This window comes from Sceloporus undulatus, chromosome 6, assembly GCF_019175285.1.
Source record: "Sceloporus undulatus isolate JIND9_A2432 ecotype Alabama chromosome 6, SceUnd_v1.1, whole genome shotgun sequence".
Lineage (NCBI taxonomy): Eukaryota > Metazoa > Chordata > Lepidosauria > Squamata > Phrynosomatidae > Sceloporus > Sceloporus undulatus.
Window position 1 is genome coordinate 51,576,438 of NC_056527.1, and position 16,820 is coordinate 51,593,257.

General features: G+C 38.4%; 1 protein-coding gene across 1 annotated transcript in view; it reads right to left on the reverse strand.

The window, feature by feature from the left end:
* GADL1 (glutamate decarboxylase like 1) overlaps positions 1-16,820 on the reverse strand; it is a 125,718-nt gene that overhangs the window by 69,082 nt on the left and 39,816 nt on the right. The window contains 7 exon segments of the mRNA XM_042475562.1: positions 4,453-4,507; positions 4,616-4,665; positions 4,667-4,696; positions 10,742-10,857; positions 11,487-11,593; positions 12,544-12,634; positions 16,316-16,442. Of these exon segments, the coding sequence (XP_042331496.1) occupies positions 4,453-4,507; positions 4,616-4,665; positions 4,667-4,696; positions 10,742-10,857; positions 11,487-11,593; positions 12,544-12,634; positions 16,316-16,442 (576 nt within the window).

Genomic DNA, 16,820 nt, shown 5'->3' on the forward strand with positions numbered 1-16,820 from the left:
ACCAGATGAACCATATATGAAGGGATACTCTGGATCTATCTCAAAGACAACAAGTGCAGGTATTTTTTTTCATATGTTCTTCAAGGCAATTGCCTATTTTCCAGATAACGGTTTCCACCTGATATATAATAACCAGAATCTTGTTGGCATATTAGACATGTGTAAGTGTGTTCCCCTATACTTGGATATTTTTGTCAGATGAAATATGTCTGCATTCAATTCAAGGTTATGGAAGTGGAGTTGTTCATGCAATGGGCCTTTGTTCCTGCAAATGCATATACAGAGATACATATCTGCATTTGGCTGTGCATTCAGCTGCACAATGTTACACATTCAACACAATCGCACAATCAATGTGGATGCTACATAACCCTAATGTAGAATCTTGGGCACTAAATTTAGTAGGATGACCTCCTGTTGCTCATGATGCTTAAAGCAGATATTTAGCCTACTTCAATGTGGTCTCACAAATATATTATGCATAGATACTTTTTACTCCTCCAAAAATCTGTGGTTATTTAGTCTTCTACATAGATTGACTACAGAGCTAACAACATACCCCATCTGCAATACACATAAGTTGCTTTGAAATTCTTCTCATCACAAAGTAACTTAAGAAATTGTCTCTTCTGAAAAGCCTGAAGCAAAAATACTAAACAAAGTAACATTTTCCTCCCAAAACAACAACTGTATGTTTTCATTACACTGAACTATTGATTAAAGTGAGTTTCCAATTATGAACTTAAAATACCAAAACAAAAACACAAAACATCTTTGGCAGCCAGAAGAATAGCCTCATAAATCCCAATAAACTAGATTCTTTCAGTTTTGGTAAGACTTTAAATAGGGTTTTAGTTTAACTTGGTGAGCGAAAGAGAAGGGCAAACTAACTTTCAACCACTTGTTTTCTTTCTGCCATGCACTTCTGGAGCTAGCTGAAATAATTGCCCAAAGATTTCTGCAAAATAATTTTTTTATGTTTCAGTAACACTGACACACGCATTTTACAAAATGAGGTGGGAAAAATGACAAGACATTCAATGTATTTAGCATAGATTTAATAACAAGTAAATTGAAAAATATTATTTTCTATGACACAGGAGGTTATTACGCAGAAGCTTACCTTGGCTAAAATGTGGCTAAATCATTCATAAAGCACAATGGTGTGATCTCCAGTCGTGCTTGTTTCCCGTTATTAAATCATAATGGAGGTGTCCTGGTCCTCTCCTGTCACCAAAGCATTCACGGAGCAGCCATTTCTTTAATAACGGGGATTTTCATTATTGAAGAAATGGCTGTTCTGCAAATGCTTTGATGATGGGAGAGGAGCAGGATGCCTCCATTATGATTTAATAACTGGAAACAAGAGTGTGTGATAATTTCCATAGGTTTTTAACCTGTGGTCCGGGTACCCCTGGGCAATGTCTTCACAGGGGGGTCTGCGAAGACCTGAGGGCCTCTATCACTTTAACTGTGTGTGTGGTGGCTACAGCTACAGCAACCAAGATGCTTGGAAGAGTGTATAACAGAAAGAGGCAGGGAGGATATACTAGTAGTACAGGATGGAAGAACAAGAGTGAGCAGGAAGAACTGAGGGTTGTGGTGTGACTTTCCCTTTCTCCCACATTACTAGAGCCTGAGAGGCAGGATGGCTCTGGCACCAAAAGGGAAGGGGTGGAGAAGAGACAGTTTAGCCCGGTGGCACACTCAGTACCAGCCTTGGCATTATAGCAACAACCAGGTCCCTCTTCTCCTTCCCAACCCAACCTCTACTGGCTGTTCTCCACTTTATCCCTTCCTTTGATGCAGGAAAGTAACTAGATGGAGGGAAGGGTGAAAGAAGCAGGAGGGTGGCTGGATGGGCTCAAGCCTTGAGGCTGGCTGGGTCTGTGCATTGCCATTCAATCTGGTCCAACCACAAACTGACAGGAAGAAGCAAGAAAAAAGTTTTCCCTCCTCTTTTGGTGCCTCTGATGGAAGTTTTAACAGATACCATAATAGTTAGTGTTCAGGTATCAGCAGCAGCAGCCTCAGTATACGTGAACTTGCCATCTATGGATTTAAGCATTCTCAGACAGCAAGCCCCACTGACCCCAATGGCAGCACGTGCCATTGGGGAAAACAGACCTTCATGTTTCAGTCCCTTTCAGTGGTGGCAGCACCTAGGTTATGGAACGTCTTTCCCAGATGTGTTTATCTCTTATTGTTATTAACATTTAGGATGAAATTACACTCTGCTGAAATACACAGCATGCAGAGAAGCTTCTCCCTCCCTCCCTCTGTCTCTTACAAGTAAATACAGGGAGGCTGATCTCTATCACTGTGGATAGGTAGGGCAGATGTAATTTTTTTCCTCCAGTCCACCTTTCTTCTTTTTCCAAGTTTTGTATTTGGCCTCTGCTGGCCCTACCCACACAGAAATGAAAGTACTGTTCTCCTGTTGGAATGGGTGTTGTTTTGGCTGCTGTAGCAGCATCAGATTGATTTCTGAACAAAACCAACTGTCCATCCCCCACACTTCAAGTCCTTCGACATGTTGGCTAATGAGGGATAAAAAAGCAGAGACAGCCAGCAGCAGCTCACCAGTGGAGGCTGATCCTAGTGTCACCCAAAGATGTAAAACCAAAGAGTGTTCACCCCTTTGGTTCAGCATTTTGGAGAAATACAAGGACAGGATGAGCAGTTACACACATAACTTGGGTGAGAGGCAAGATCTGGTACAACAATGAATGTTGGTTGATTTTATTGTGGTCTCCTCCACAATCCTTGAGAGGCAGGGACTGGGGGCAAGACTATCCAGTACAGTACAGTACATCATGGATTCAACCATCCATGACGTGAAAATACTCAAGAAATAGATATATTCCAAAAGGAAAATCTTGATTTTGCCATCTTCTATAAGGGGCATCATTTTACTACTCCACTGTATTTAATAGGACTTCACCATCCACATATTTTGGTATCCCTGGAGGGTCCTGGAACCAAACCAAACAAAACCCTAGCAGATACCAAGTAATTTGTAAAAACTTTGGCACACAAATGTAATTAAGGAAGAAAAGTATTCATTTTAGAATAACTAATTTAACAATGCAATCCAATGTATGACTACTGAGAAATAAGCACCACTGCATTTAGTGGGATTTATTGCCAGGGCAGGGTATATAAAATTGAGTCTAAATGAAATGACAGTAGCAATTTGTGCTTTTCAAGGGTAGGTTTTCCACTGTGTACAATGTGTACACTAGAAAAGACAGCCATGTGAATCCAAACCACAGATTGCAAAAACCACTGGTTTTAATTTAAATTTCCAGAATGTACCACCCAGTATGGCCACTAGGCGAATGGGGGAATCTGTGACCTGTAGTTCACAAGCAACTTTTCCAGACTCCTGCAACTGCATCTACAAATGTTTGAGAATCTGGGGCACATCTGCCTATGTATCTGCTTTTACACATTACATTTCAAAAGATATAATTAATTCCATATTAAAACACAGACACCCATTATTTGACACTTCACCCATCCTATCCTGCAAACCAAATTTATACCAATCATGAGTGAGAATACAATGCAATCTGTACAGAAATAGTGACATACATTAGACACTGCATTCAGCAAAGATACTTACAGACAATGAAATAAGATAAGACAGCCTTTCAAAAGCATATAGTTTTCATTTCATGGAAATTGAGTCATCTTAAACATTGATAAGATATCCACATTTAGGAAAGATTTTTTTAAAAAGAGCACAGAGCAAGAGGCTGCAGTATTGTCTTTACTGCAAAGCAGTATCCTATGAAATGAAATTTTTATCAACAGTCCTTTTAAACAGCAAAGAAACTGTTGCTTGTCAATATTTTCTTCCTCCAGAACTAAGAAGCTGATTTATTGATTATGAATAAGCCTCTTTCAATTCTACTCTACGTTTTTCCTACCTGCTAAAACTGAATGTAATACCCAATAAAAATGGATAGCCATTAAGCTTACACTGTCAATCGTCTACTGGCCTGCTAAAGATAACACACAATGAGAAATTCCTTAATTTTTACTACAGTTACAGATGTAATGTTAGTGAGATGAGGAATGAGAAGGATTTAAAACTGCAATGCCAGAATCATTTTTATTGTCAATTTGTGACTGTTTGAAAATAATAAACAAAAAATTAAAATTGAAGCTAGAAGAGATTAACTAAAACACTATAGGGTCACTTTACCCATTTTCACTAAGTATGATAATGAAAAGAAATTTGAGAAAGCTAATCACCAGACATTTATGACTGTCTGAGCAATTTGTAACAAGTAGAGTGCACCTAGAATAGCATTTTAATATATGAACTCCTGCTTTAACCTTCAGTCTCCCTTTCCCCATTCACTTTCAAGCAGAAAGACAAAATGGCACCCCTTTCACAGGGCACACATTCATTCTCTCACTCTCTCGCTCTCCCCCTCTCACCTCTTTCCTGGCCCGCAGGACTTGTTTCTCCAGTTCCTCAGGTATCATCTTACCTCTATGGGACACAGATTTAAAACTTTTCAGTTATGTTCAAACAGGTTACACTTACAGCACTACTGCATTTTAAAAGGATCAGCCACTTCAATGGTTACAGTCCCCTTACCTTTCATCGGTTTTGATGAAATACACGTTTTGTGTGCCAATTCCCAAAAAACGATGCCGCCTTCTTCACAGAGTAATGACACTACATAAATGCAAGGGATGTGAAACAGTAAATTAAATAAGAAATTAACAATGGACATATCATTAAAAAGATTTCCTTAGGCAAGAAAGTTGCAAATGCTAAATAAAAGAAGTTCAAAAGCCCAACTTCAGGCATGGAATAGCAAAGCAGATGATCTTTATCCTTGCTCTCCCTCAAAGCAGAAGTGAATATTGAGCTTTTTGGATTTAAATCTTATCAGATATTTAATGCACATCCCAACTTTTATGCCTGTATGGTATTGCTAAAAGAGATTTGAAATTACAGACATAAAACAAACAAAAAAGGCATTTAAATCAAAATTCTCACTTTATTCCTATAATGATGGCTTCTGCTTTTAATAGTTTCCTGTATCTACATCAAGTCTTTTTCTTATCCTAAAAATTTATATCCAATTATTAGTTTTCACTTCCTGTACATAAAAGTGATATCAGATTTCACCTAGGATGACAGTCAGTATAAAGTATATATGGCTGGCTTTATCAACCCATCCAATGGCTAGAAATTATTTTCTAAGGTAAAGGTCTGTGTTCACTTACAGGCTTTCTAAAAGTGGCAATATGACAGTCTCCAAGCAAAAATCTGTGGCAGTTGGTCTACCTGGACTAGTAAGTCAGGGTGGCCAGGAAAATAAAAGAGTGCATCTACACTGTAGAAATAATGCAGTTTGACACCATTTTAAGTGCTGTTGCTCCATCCTATGGAATCCTGGGATTTGTAATTTTACAAGATCTTTAGACTTCTCTGCTAAAGCGTGCTAGTGCCTCACAAAACTACAAATCCCAGGAGTCTGTTGGATGGAGCCATGGCAATTAAAAGTGATGTCAAACAACATTATTTCTACAGTGTAGATGCATCTAAGCTCAACAACAGACAGAGTAAACTACCATATATACTCAACTATAAGTCAGCCTCATGTATAAGTTGAGGGAAGGTTTTAGGGCCAAAATCATGGATTTTGATATGACCCATGGATAAGTCGAGGGTAGAATTTAGGGGACATAAGGCATTAACATCAGATTGGGATATGGAAGGGAAAGGGGTGTTTGGTTGTTTCTTTCAGAAATGACTGCCAAGGCAAGGAGAGTGGGGTATCGGGGTTGGTTTTTTTAGGACCTTTATAAGCAATATTACTGCTTGTTGTTGTTAACTGCCCTCCAGTCGATCTCAACCTATGGCAACTGTATTGACTATATATAAGTCAATTCCAGATTTTAGGGTCAATTTTGGGGCAGTTTATAACAATTTATAGTTAAGGTATATATGATAATTTCATTTTGTCTTCTTTGTCTTTCCTTGACACTGCACTACATTTCTTCATTATTTAATACAGGTGAATAGAACCTTTGGTCCTGTAGATATTTTGGATTTAAAATCTCCCAATCCCTTACCATTGACCATGCCAGCTGGGGCTTTTGGGAATCACCATTACAGGGTGACAAAAACAGGTCTGGGACTGTATATAGCCAGGGGTATGTGTTAAAATTCCACAACTGCCTGTCTCATACTGAGGAGGAGAAAGAGAGATGCCTCTACTAGGGTCAATTTCTATAATTGGACATGCTTTTTCCTCAGTCTTCCGGGAATAGGCTGATCTCTTCTCATGTGCTGCAGTCAAAGGTAGAATGAAATGGATGGGTGGCCATGGGATCTTAATACCAGGTTTGCTGAGAAACAAAAGAAGAAGTCACCCAAATCAGAGAAGATTAAGCAGGATGCCTTGTCCCAGATCCAAATTTGAGGTAGATATCGGGTCTGGGAATACTAAGTCTTGTACAAGCCCTTTATTGTAGGGCAGGGGGAGATGGAATGGGAAGGGTAACTATGGCTGGAATTCTTTTGGACAGTCCCAACGAGAAAATAATGTTGCCCCATTTTCTGGACATCTTTGAGAAGTTGAGAAAAAGCCATAGCTTTAGGAAAATGGATGGTGTCAACTCTAGCTATCTTGCATGCTAATCCCTCTTGCTTCGGAAACGTTTGTCCATCACTCATCTGCATCACCCAGTGTTATCTCCTCAGAAAACTGACTTCAAAGTGATCCAAACCAATTTCAAAGGAAGCACTCCCATTTGGCTTTTTCCAAACCATGAATTTTGCCTCAGGTTGAAATTCCCTATAAATGTGTGTATCCTCCCTTTGTTTCCTCAGCTTAGTCCAGCAGCAGGCAGCATGCTGTCAGTTTGCTTGACTCTGCTCCTCAACTATTCACTCATCCACCTACAGTGGGAGTTATCTGAATCCTCCACGCCTTCCAGGACCCTCAGCAATTGGATCTGTTCAGGTGCACTATCTCCTTGTAAACTTTATTCTATTCCCAACAAACACCTTTGATTTTCCTTAGTTCTTGTGAGAGTGTGTGGTTGTGTGTTGTGTATGACTGGTGATTTCCCCTTTTAAAAATAAAACTCATTACTTGTTTGGAAACCTGCCTCTAGAATTCTTAGTGTCTCTGGACTTAGTATACATAGGAATATGGTCCCAAGGCTAAGCAACCAAGCCACTAGGTATTACTACCTTTCAGCTAATTCATAATTCCCCAAAACATAGATTGGTGTTTGAGTGTCCTTTTTGGACAGGTGTACAACCCAGAGACACAGCTCAGGCAAAAGCAAACTGCTCCAGCCTCTCCTAGCTTGTGTGTTCTTCCTCATTAATAGGTTTTGCCATCTTGACCACACCCTGATGTTGCTTGGCCATCTGTGATATGTTGGAGGGCATGCTTCCCAAGCTCACTGCCAGTATGCAGCCCAAAACTTGCCACACACAAACAGAGGCAGCCCTTGGGTGGAAACAGATTGCACACACTTCCAGCGGACCCCAACCTGTGCTCCATGGAGCCCTTAGGGCTCACTGAGTCAAAAAGGTTGGGAACCCCTGGTATAGACAAACTGGGCTTCAGCTGCATGGATGATCTTGTGACTGGGAAAAAAACTTTTGAACTGGCCCCAGCCATTGTAACTTCATATAAATAACAGCATGTGTGGAATCAATCACACATATTCTAACACTCATCTCTGACTTAGCAGCAAATCTTGAAAGGCACTGCATGATTTAATAGAGTTCCAGAATGTTCAGCATGTGGCAAGAAAAACCTACAAGAAATGACTAATTTTAGTAGACTAATAAATATATTTCTGCACTTTAGGAAATGAACAAGAAACTTGAGTATATTCTTAGTGTTTTTAAAGGATTAAATTAATTTATTTGATGACAACTCTGGAGTGGAAAAAGTCTTAAATTGTTTCTTTGCATATAGTAGGTGAAACCATATGGTTAATTAAGTCCGTTTCCTTCCAAAGAGCTCACAAAAATGCCGTTGTGGAAGAATAAAATTATTAAACATCTACAGTACTTTAATGTGTAGGCATGAATATATTAAGGATATTCAAGCCTGTCACACTTTTTTTTAATGAAATGGATCACCTCAAAAGGTCACACACCCCTTTTTACAAGACAGTAAATACACAGGCTATACTATCACAAGCATCAGCCAATCTTTTTGAACATGACACATTCGCAAAGCCTTTAGAATTCATTCACTTAGATTACAGTGTGAATAATAACATACATAGGCAGCTAATTAATCTTATGTTACATTGAGTTACATCAATAATGGGATATGTGTGCAGAGCTACAACATACCATTCACTAGAGATTTGGACACTGGCAGCAGAGTTTCATTTGAATTACAAGTGATTCCTACAAAATAGCTCCTTATTAGTACGCTAACAGGCACCTATTAAACTCAGCTGAAAAGAGTGTGACATTGAATTATTGGGGAAAATGTCAAACCTCTCAGGGCTCAGAAAACAATAGCTCAGCAAATTCTACAAGATTGCAAACAAAGGCAAAGCACAGAAACATAGTTCCTGTTATGAGCTGGATATGAACTGCAAAAAATTAAAAGTAAGGGTCCAAGATCCTCATCTGACTTTGCCTTATTTTAACACATCACAGCGCAGACATCATGGTAAAATATAGTTAGTGCAAAACCAAAAGTGGAGGTCACATGTATGAAGAAGGGAACAGCACAAAGGAAGAGGTGTGGAGTGTGCAATCCATGGCTAAAGGAGGCATTCTGGTAGCAATTAAGACATGGAGAAATCCAGTAATTCTTTTGAGACTGAGGTCTAATCTGTGCTACAGAATTAATGCAGTTTGACACCGTTTTAACTGCCATGGCTCAATACTATGGAATTCTGGGATTTGTATTTTTTGTGAGATATTTAGCCTTCTCTGCCAGAGGGCTCTGGTGCCACAACAAACTATAGTCCCCAGAATTCCAAAGCACTGGGCCATGATAGTTAAAACAGTGTCAAACTGCATTATTTCTGCTGTGCTGATTAGACCTCAATGGGAAGAACAAATTTCTAGCATAAGCTTTTGTCCATGAATCTCAAAGGTACCAGAAATTTTGTCCAGTTATTTTCAAAGGTGGTACTGGATTCACTTCTGTCATGGGTGAGCAACTGTGCAAGCCTGATGGCTGCATTAACACCCCAGGAAACCTTGAAGAGCTACCCCACTCCATCTACTGCACAGATACACCCCAAAAAACATTTTGTTCCCATATATCCCCAATACCACTGGGGACATTTATTTTTCATGTTTTAAGGTATAGTATTGCCTGGGGCATTTTAAGGCCAGGAGAAACCTTTATTTTAACAATACGACTTCCTCTTTCAAAACAAGGCTTCTCTTGGCCCCAAATTGACTCAGGGGGACAAAATGACCTCCAACCTCCCTGAGGAACTGGAGGCAACAAAAAATGCCCTGTGGGCCATAAACTACAATTTACCCACCTCTGCTTTATGTCTTTTTATGCTAAAACAGTCTAAAATGTCTATTGCTCTGAATACTGATTTTTCATTATATCTGAATGTAGGCTAAGTCACTCATATTTATGGACCAAACAAAGGGAAAGAGACACTCCTGTTATTTATTATAAACTGAAGTGGACAATCAAAAATGCTTTGCCATACAAAATATAAATTGCCATTTACATTGAGTCATCAATGTGCAGATTGCTCCACCTAAGACAAGCAAAACTGCAAATCCTAGGCAACTATTTCAATTTATTTCAGGACTAGATTGTTTGCTCACAATCAAGTCCAGAAGTAAACTGAAATAGCAACTAACAACAACTAACAGTTGTAACTAACAACTGTAAGCAGGTCTCATTGCTTTTAGGGAGGTGATGTTTTTCATTATCAGTTCAGTAAATATTAACCATCAAGAAAAGAAAGTTGCTTCAAATGCAAAGCATATGTTTTGATTCTATCATTACCATTTTTAAAAAAAAACAACAACTGTGAAATGAGTCTAAAATAATTCTGTTTTAATTTAAAACAGCATCACTTACTCCACAGTGAGTAAAAATGGCAAAAAACACACTTCATGTAATCCTCTCACTGTAAGAAAGCCACTTGCCAGTGAGAGGACTACAACAAGAAAGAAAGAGGCTTATGCCGGAAAATGTACAGAAAGGATGAAAGGAAAAACTATGAAGCAGTGCTGACTGATGGACTGAATTAGAGGAATGGTACTTGTCCCTGAAATGAGGAGGTACTACCCCAGTTAGTTCATGAGCCATTCATACTATGAAGTATTTTCTTGGTATTGACTGGACTAGCAACCAAACAATATGGGAGAGTGATACTGAAGAACTAGAAAGGAACAATAGGTGAAGCAACAGCTGGTAGAAGCACATACACTACCAGAAAGCCAAGTAGTTGACAGAAGGACAATCCCTAGATAGAACTTCACATGATTTTTATAAACCTTGATAATTTAGTTCAGTCTTGATTCATATTCCCAGAGATCAAAACTGCCAGTCTAACCACTCAATAAACTGTCAATTTCTTTGGGGTTGGTTCTTCGACTGATTGGTTCTGGAATATAGTTTGGGTTCTAGTTTTATGTCTCTAAACTGCAGATTTGTCTTTTCGTGCCAATAATAACAATGTTTTTGCTGGACATTTCACAAAAATATTATTACAAAAATAAGAGAGAAAAATCCATTACCTCATCAGATGTAAACAGAACCAGTCGAGGCAACCCTGAAAGCCCAGTTTCCTTTATCTCAGGGCAGTATTTGTATCTTGCCAAGTTCATTGCATACATGTTAGAAACAGAGCCACCTGAAGAGGGAAGAACAATAATACACAAATTGTAAATTTAGATTTCCTAACTTTAATTAAAGAAGGGCCCAATGTTTTAGCTTAGATGTTGGCCCACTGAAATTGTCCTGAACTGGCAAAGAGTTGCTTAGGCAAAACAAAAACACTTCAAGATATTGTTTCCACCAAGTTTTCCAAAAGACAAAAACTTTCCACAGTGAGTTAAAATGTTTTAAATTCCATTTTAAATGGAAACAAATATATAGGGATGTTTGGATTCAGTAGCACCCATACAGTTACAGAGTCCTGTATGGTGGATCACATGTCCACAAGCAATATATTTGGATCCTGGGGTGCAAAAAATAGGAAACATCATTCCTCATACTCTCCTACTGTTCACAGAATTGAAGGAACAAGCTGAAGCTGTGAAATATAAATAGCTTCCTTTTCACTGTAAACAATATGTTGCCCAAGGAGGAAGAGTAGCTGTCCAAAGATCAGCAGGTGCTATCTAGATATTGTCTAAAGACACTACAGTCAAAACAAGATTCAAACAAAATTCAAAGCAAGAATTGATACTAGTACATACTAATACTAACAGACTTAAATCAGAAGGGATATGAGAAGAATAAATAACAAGACCATTTTACCTGGATTAAATATACCATCACCTTCTTCCCAACCAAGGAATTCAATCATCTTCTTTATGACTGCTTCTTCCACTAACAAAAACACTGGGGACACTTCATAGGTATACCTGAATAGATAGATATGTGACATAAAAAGCAACTATCTGAGCAATGCTACATATTATCAAGTGAACTGAAACTGAATGAAAAGGCAAGTGGAGAAGAGAGCAAGAGGAGTACCTCATATGTGGTGGCAGTGGCAGGACTAGTAAAGGTCCTCAGAGCCTGCCTGAGACCCATGACTGTCATGGCTGATATGAAGTCTTAGGCTACCCCTGACATGGCAGTTTCAGTGAAGATGTTGAAGTCTCAGGGTGAGAGGAAACCCCAGCTCAGAAAAGGAAACTGTTGAGAAGCAGGGTGGGAGCAGACCAACACAAGGTCTATTCTGTTCTGTTCAGTTATTATGCCCACAATTGAAATTCAGCAAGGCAAGCCTACCTGACTGTGGGGATTATCACACGGCAAGTAAGGATGGGAACAAAGTGGTTTGCTCCCATCCTTATTCCCTCTCATTGACACGATTGGGAGAAAGATTATCACACCCTGCGCATTTATCCCATTCTTCTCCCATCTGTGAAGTGTAATGGACCTGTCATTTGGTATTAGCAAGAGTTTCCCATGTGATAATCTTTCCCCCGATGGCATGAATGAGACAGGATAAGGTTGGGAGCAATCTCCTATGTGAAAAGGGTGCATACAAAGGGAAAGACAGGGAGTTCTCTGCATAGACCAAAATTTATCTTATAAGGAAAGAAGGAAAAGAAAAGAAGAACTAAAAACAGATTAGAACGGAATGTGCCTGTCTAATCGAGTTTAAGATAAAAGAGTTCCTTCTGCATCTTTACTTTAATGTTTAAAAAGAATTTACAATAGGGCAAGGCAAGCTTAATTTATCCTGCATTCATCACTGTTGTTAATAAGCATAGAAATCTACAGGAAGTAAGATCTGTCACACTGAAACAGCATTCAAGACTTAGCAGCATGATTTAAACAAAACAAAACAAAATACACTTACACACTTGGGTTTAATGCTTCTGTAGTGAAACGTGCTGCTAAAGAATAATAATCAATTCCAGCATACAGCTGATTAAAAAATCTTGGATGATCTGTAAATAATAATAAAAAGACATATATCCTGTTAGAATGCAGACACATTAAAAAGAAGTGCCCTGATAGAACATTTCCTTCCCCCCTTCTTGATCACTGCCAAAAGACATGATGTCAAAAGCTTAAAAACTGGGGCAAGGAGGTCAAGCCCTATGATCATCCACAGGAAAAAGAGTATTCTATGGATCATTTGGAGCCTCTCCTCTATAGATAGGTGCCCTCCTCTACATGCTACACCACCCGTCTTGTCCAGATCTTGTATTGGACAAGAAAGAGATGGACTGCTAAAAAGAGGGAGGGATGAATTCCCAATTTAGGAGCCACAGTTTTAAGCAGGTCTCCCCAAGATATATTTATTCACAGACACCCTGGAGATTATCACATGGAAGGCAGGATAGGGACGAGATCGCTCTCCCATCTTTATCCCACCCATGACCCAAGTGAAAGTCATTGAGCAAATCACTTTCATACTGCAGCCGGCTGAAAAGTGCTTCCAACCAGGATACCACAGGGTGGCTATACAATACTTATAGTGGTGTCAAACTACATTATTTCTACAGTGTAGATGCACCTTATGGGAAATATATAATTATAATATATGGCCAGATGCATTTGGCTCAGGGGAAACAATACTTTAGTGACTAACCTCAAAACATTTGGCTTTTTTTTATTATTTCATTACTCCTAATATCCAATAAACATACTGGCTACAACAATAACTGGTTATTTTGAGAGACCTGGCATCTCTGGAAATTTATTTTGGCGATTTATATATTGACCTTCATTTGATTACAAAAGAGAGAGATACCAAATGTATTCCCTACATTTTTAACCTTTCCAACAGCTCTCTTTAGAGAGAGAAAAGAAACTTAGAGAAAGGAGGAATAATTAAAATCATATCAGAGTCTGTTATCTTACATGGGAATAGCTTCAGGTGCTTACACAATAGATAAAAGAGCATCAATAATGAAGAGGGTTATATTAAAGCAATCTAGCCATTCTGTGATAAAAAAAAATGGGTTGAATCAGATCCAAAGCTACCATCTTGACCAATTTTAAGACATTCTGCAGGATGCTTAAAACACCATCACAGACTAGGGAGTTTTACTGCAAAAGCTTTTGTAAATGTTGATCAATATAAATGGTATTCTCATTCTGGACATTTGGCTCTCATGGTCTTTTCTATTTTTTAAAAAAACAACAACCCAAAGACTGGTGCATAAAACTAGTTAAAACTTAAGCAATCAATTAAAATTTTATTTTCACATGAAGTTGCCCAATAAGTATTTTGCTAATATAAGTATTAACATGCAGAGGAAAATCCCATTTATGCTACCTATGAGCTCTCGGGAGATCCCTATACATCTTTCCCACATCTTTATAGCATTTTTATTTTCTTTCTGAAATCCGAATGCATTCTTGGTGTATTATTTCTTGTGAAGACACATACTTTTACCTCTGTGTCCATTGCCTGAGGGGATGCCTCTGCTTATAATTTTACATTTGGGCAACAAGACATTGTTCTAGTTGCTCACAAGTTCTAGCAACTAAAAGATGACATGCTGACTCCTTTTTTGTAGTGTGATTTCACACTAAGTATAGTCAGTTACATCTTGCAACCTGACAGACAAGTACCTTGTTCAAGACATATTTTATATACTTGACTATAAGTCACCCTCATGTATACAGTAAGTCTTTCTTGTCTTCATTCCCATTGCTAAAAGTAGATCATGTTTTTCACCTTTCCTGGCCTATAATTTTCAGTTTTAATTACACAAGAAACCTATTTGACACTAATGTGAATAAACTCAGCAGTATCTTCTGCTTTTATAAGCAGCTAATTAGGCAGAAAATTTGGGGTTGGAGATAAACTATCCCTAATGTATATTCATTTGACCCTGTGCCTTTAAAATCCTGTCTTCAGTTACCACTCTCAATTTGAATAAAAATTTCCTTGGAGACATTAAAAATTGGAAACAAGTACTCCCACATTTTTGTACTTCTGTTAACTTTGCAAAAAGTCAGGGTTATTTGATATTAATTGATTTGGATGTTATTCTTGCCATTGTTTATGCTGTTCACTCTACACTGAGTTTGAAAAAAACTCTATCTGTCATACTGAGTTGTTACATCAATGAGTTTTCTTTCCTACCCGTATGTGTAGCTATCAATGGGAAGGTGTAGGAAAACTCATTACATGGTAGCCTCATTATGTAATTCATGCAAATATATGTGTATAACCCTGAGAACCAGTGTTGGGGCTGGATACTCTCCTTCATTCCTCTCTCACCTCAAACACAATGATTTCACCACTTAAGTTCTTGTTTTGGTTATTTCAGACCTTGTTACAAACAGAACATGAAAGTCTGTTTAATGGGTGTTGAATATTCTGAATCATAAGTTAGAAAGGAGGACTAAAAGGTGGTAAGGGTCCTGGTGCTTATTCCAAGTTTCAAAAACCATAGTTTACTAAGCCAGAAATAGGTCTTTATCTAGACATGCCTCATTAAGCTTTCTTATGAGATATAATTTTATGTATTTATGTATTTATTATATTTATATCCCACCCCTTTCCCAAAACCAGGACTTAGAGTGGTTTACAAAATTAAAAAACAGTACAATTAAAAATATAGAAAAATGTTATACTAAAACAGAATTACAGTCCACCCTCTCCATTTGCGGGGAATCTGTTTCAGACACCCCGTGTATGAGGAAAAGAGCATATGCTCAAGCCCCATAGAAAATAATGGGGCGCGTGCTCACAGCGGTGAACAGGGTACACAGCGCAGGTACGTGCCCCATTATTTCTTCCAGGGCTTGCCTCCCACGTAAGCTCAAAGCTGCAGAAGGCAAGCCCGCCTATAAGGAGGGCTGACTGTACTGTATATATTCATGTATAAGTCGAGAGGTTTAGTCTAAAAATTGACCACAAAAACCTAGGTCGACTTATCCACGAGTCAATGTAAGTACTGTACTTAAACTCTTATTTTAAAAAGGAACCATCCCTTGGTGAAAGACAACATCGTAATCTGTCACAGAAGCACTGACTCCCGTCTATTCTCTCATCCACCCAGCCTTTAGTATGAGCACAAAGTTATGCCTGCTAGAATTTTGCAAGTTCTTTGGCATTGTTTTCCTTTGCTTCATCCTTTAGATGCTTTGTTACGTTCCCCTAAGTTTACCCTCGGCTTATCCTCGGGCAATATAAAAATCCATAATTTTGGCCCCCAAACCTGCCCTTGACTTATACATGAGGTCGACTTATAGTCAAGTAGATACGGTAAACCACTACAATATTAAAACAGATTGTATAAAAAGATTAAAATATAGCTTAAAAGATAAAAGTGTTTAAATACATTTAAAAGAATACAACACCCAGTCCGTTCTTTAAAAACTTTCTGTTTCAGATGCCTGTTTGAACAGTAAGGTCAGCTTCCCAGGGGAAGGACACCAAAGAGGGAACCATTCTGGCCTCCCTGGGAAGGGAGTTCCAGAGTCTAGGGGCAGCCATGGAAAAGTTCCTCTCTTGTGTCTCCACCAACCATGCTTGGAGACTAAAACTGCCATCTATACTGTCCTAGAATAAAAATAAGAAAAACCCCAAACCACTAAAGGCTTCTTGGTGAAACACCATAGTATTTGATGGATTAAAACTAGCTATATAGAGCTATGATTCTTACTAGTTTTGACACTGAATTTTATAACATCCCGACAAAACTGCAAGAGTTTCTGATGGTTCTCTCCAGTGTCTTTCAATTCCAAATCAAGAAGAGTCTTCAGCTTTTCAGGAGGGTGCCATTCACACACCTAATGATGAGGAGAAAAATAAAGTCTTTAGAACGAAATACTTTTGAGGATGACAAATATTAAACTTGACCAGAACATTTTAAAATCTGAACTTCAAAAAAATGAAAATGGTTGGTTTGATGTTTCAGAATTTGTATATCAAACTGAGAGACCATACCCATCTTTTCTTTACATCTCTGCTAAAACAAACTGCTTTAAAAATGGTCTTCTAGATTAAAAGAAAATTGAAAAAGATTTGAAATATTGCACTGAATTATATATATTTGTGTCGTGTCTTTTAGATTGTAAGCCTGTGGGCAGGGAACTGTCTGTTATCCCCTCTATTGTAAACCGCTCGGATTCCCAGTGATTGGGCGGTATATAAATAAAACCTATTAT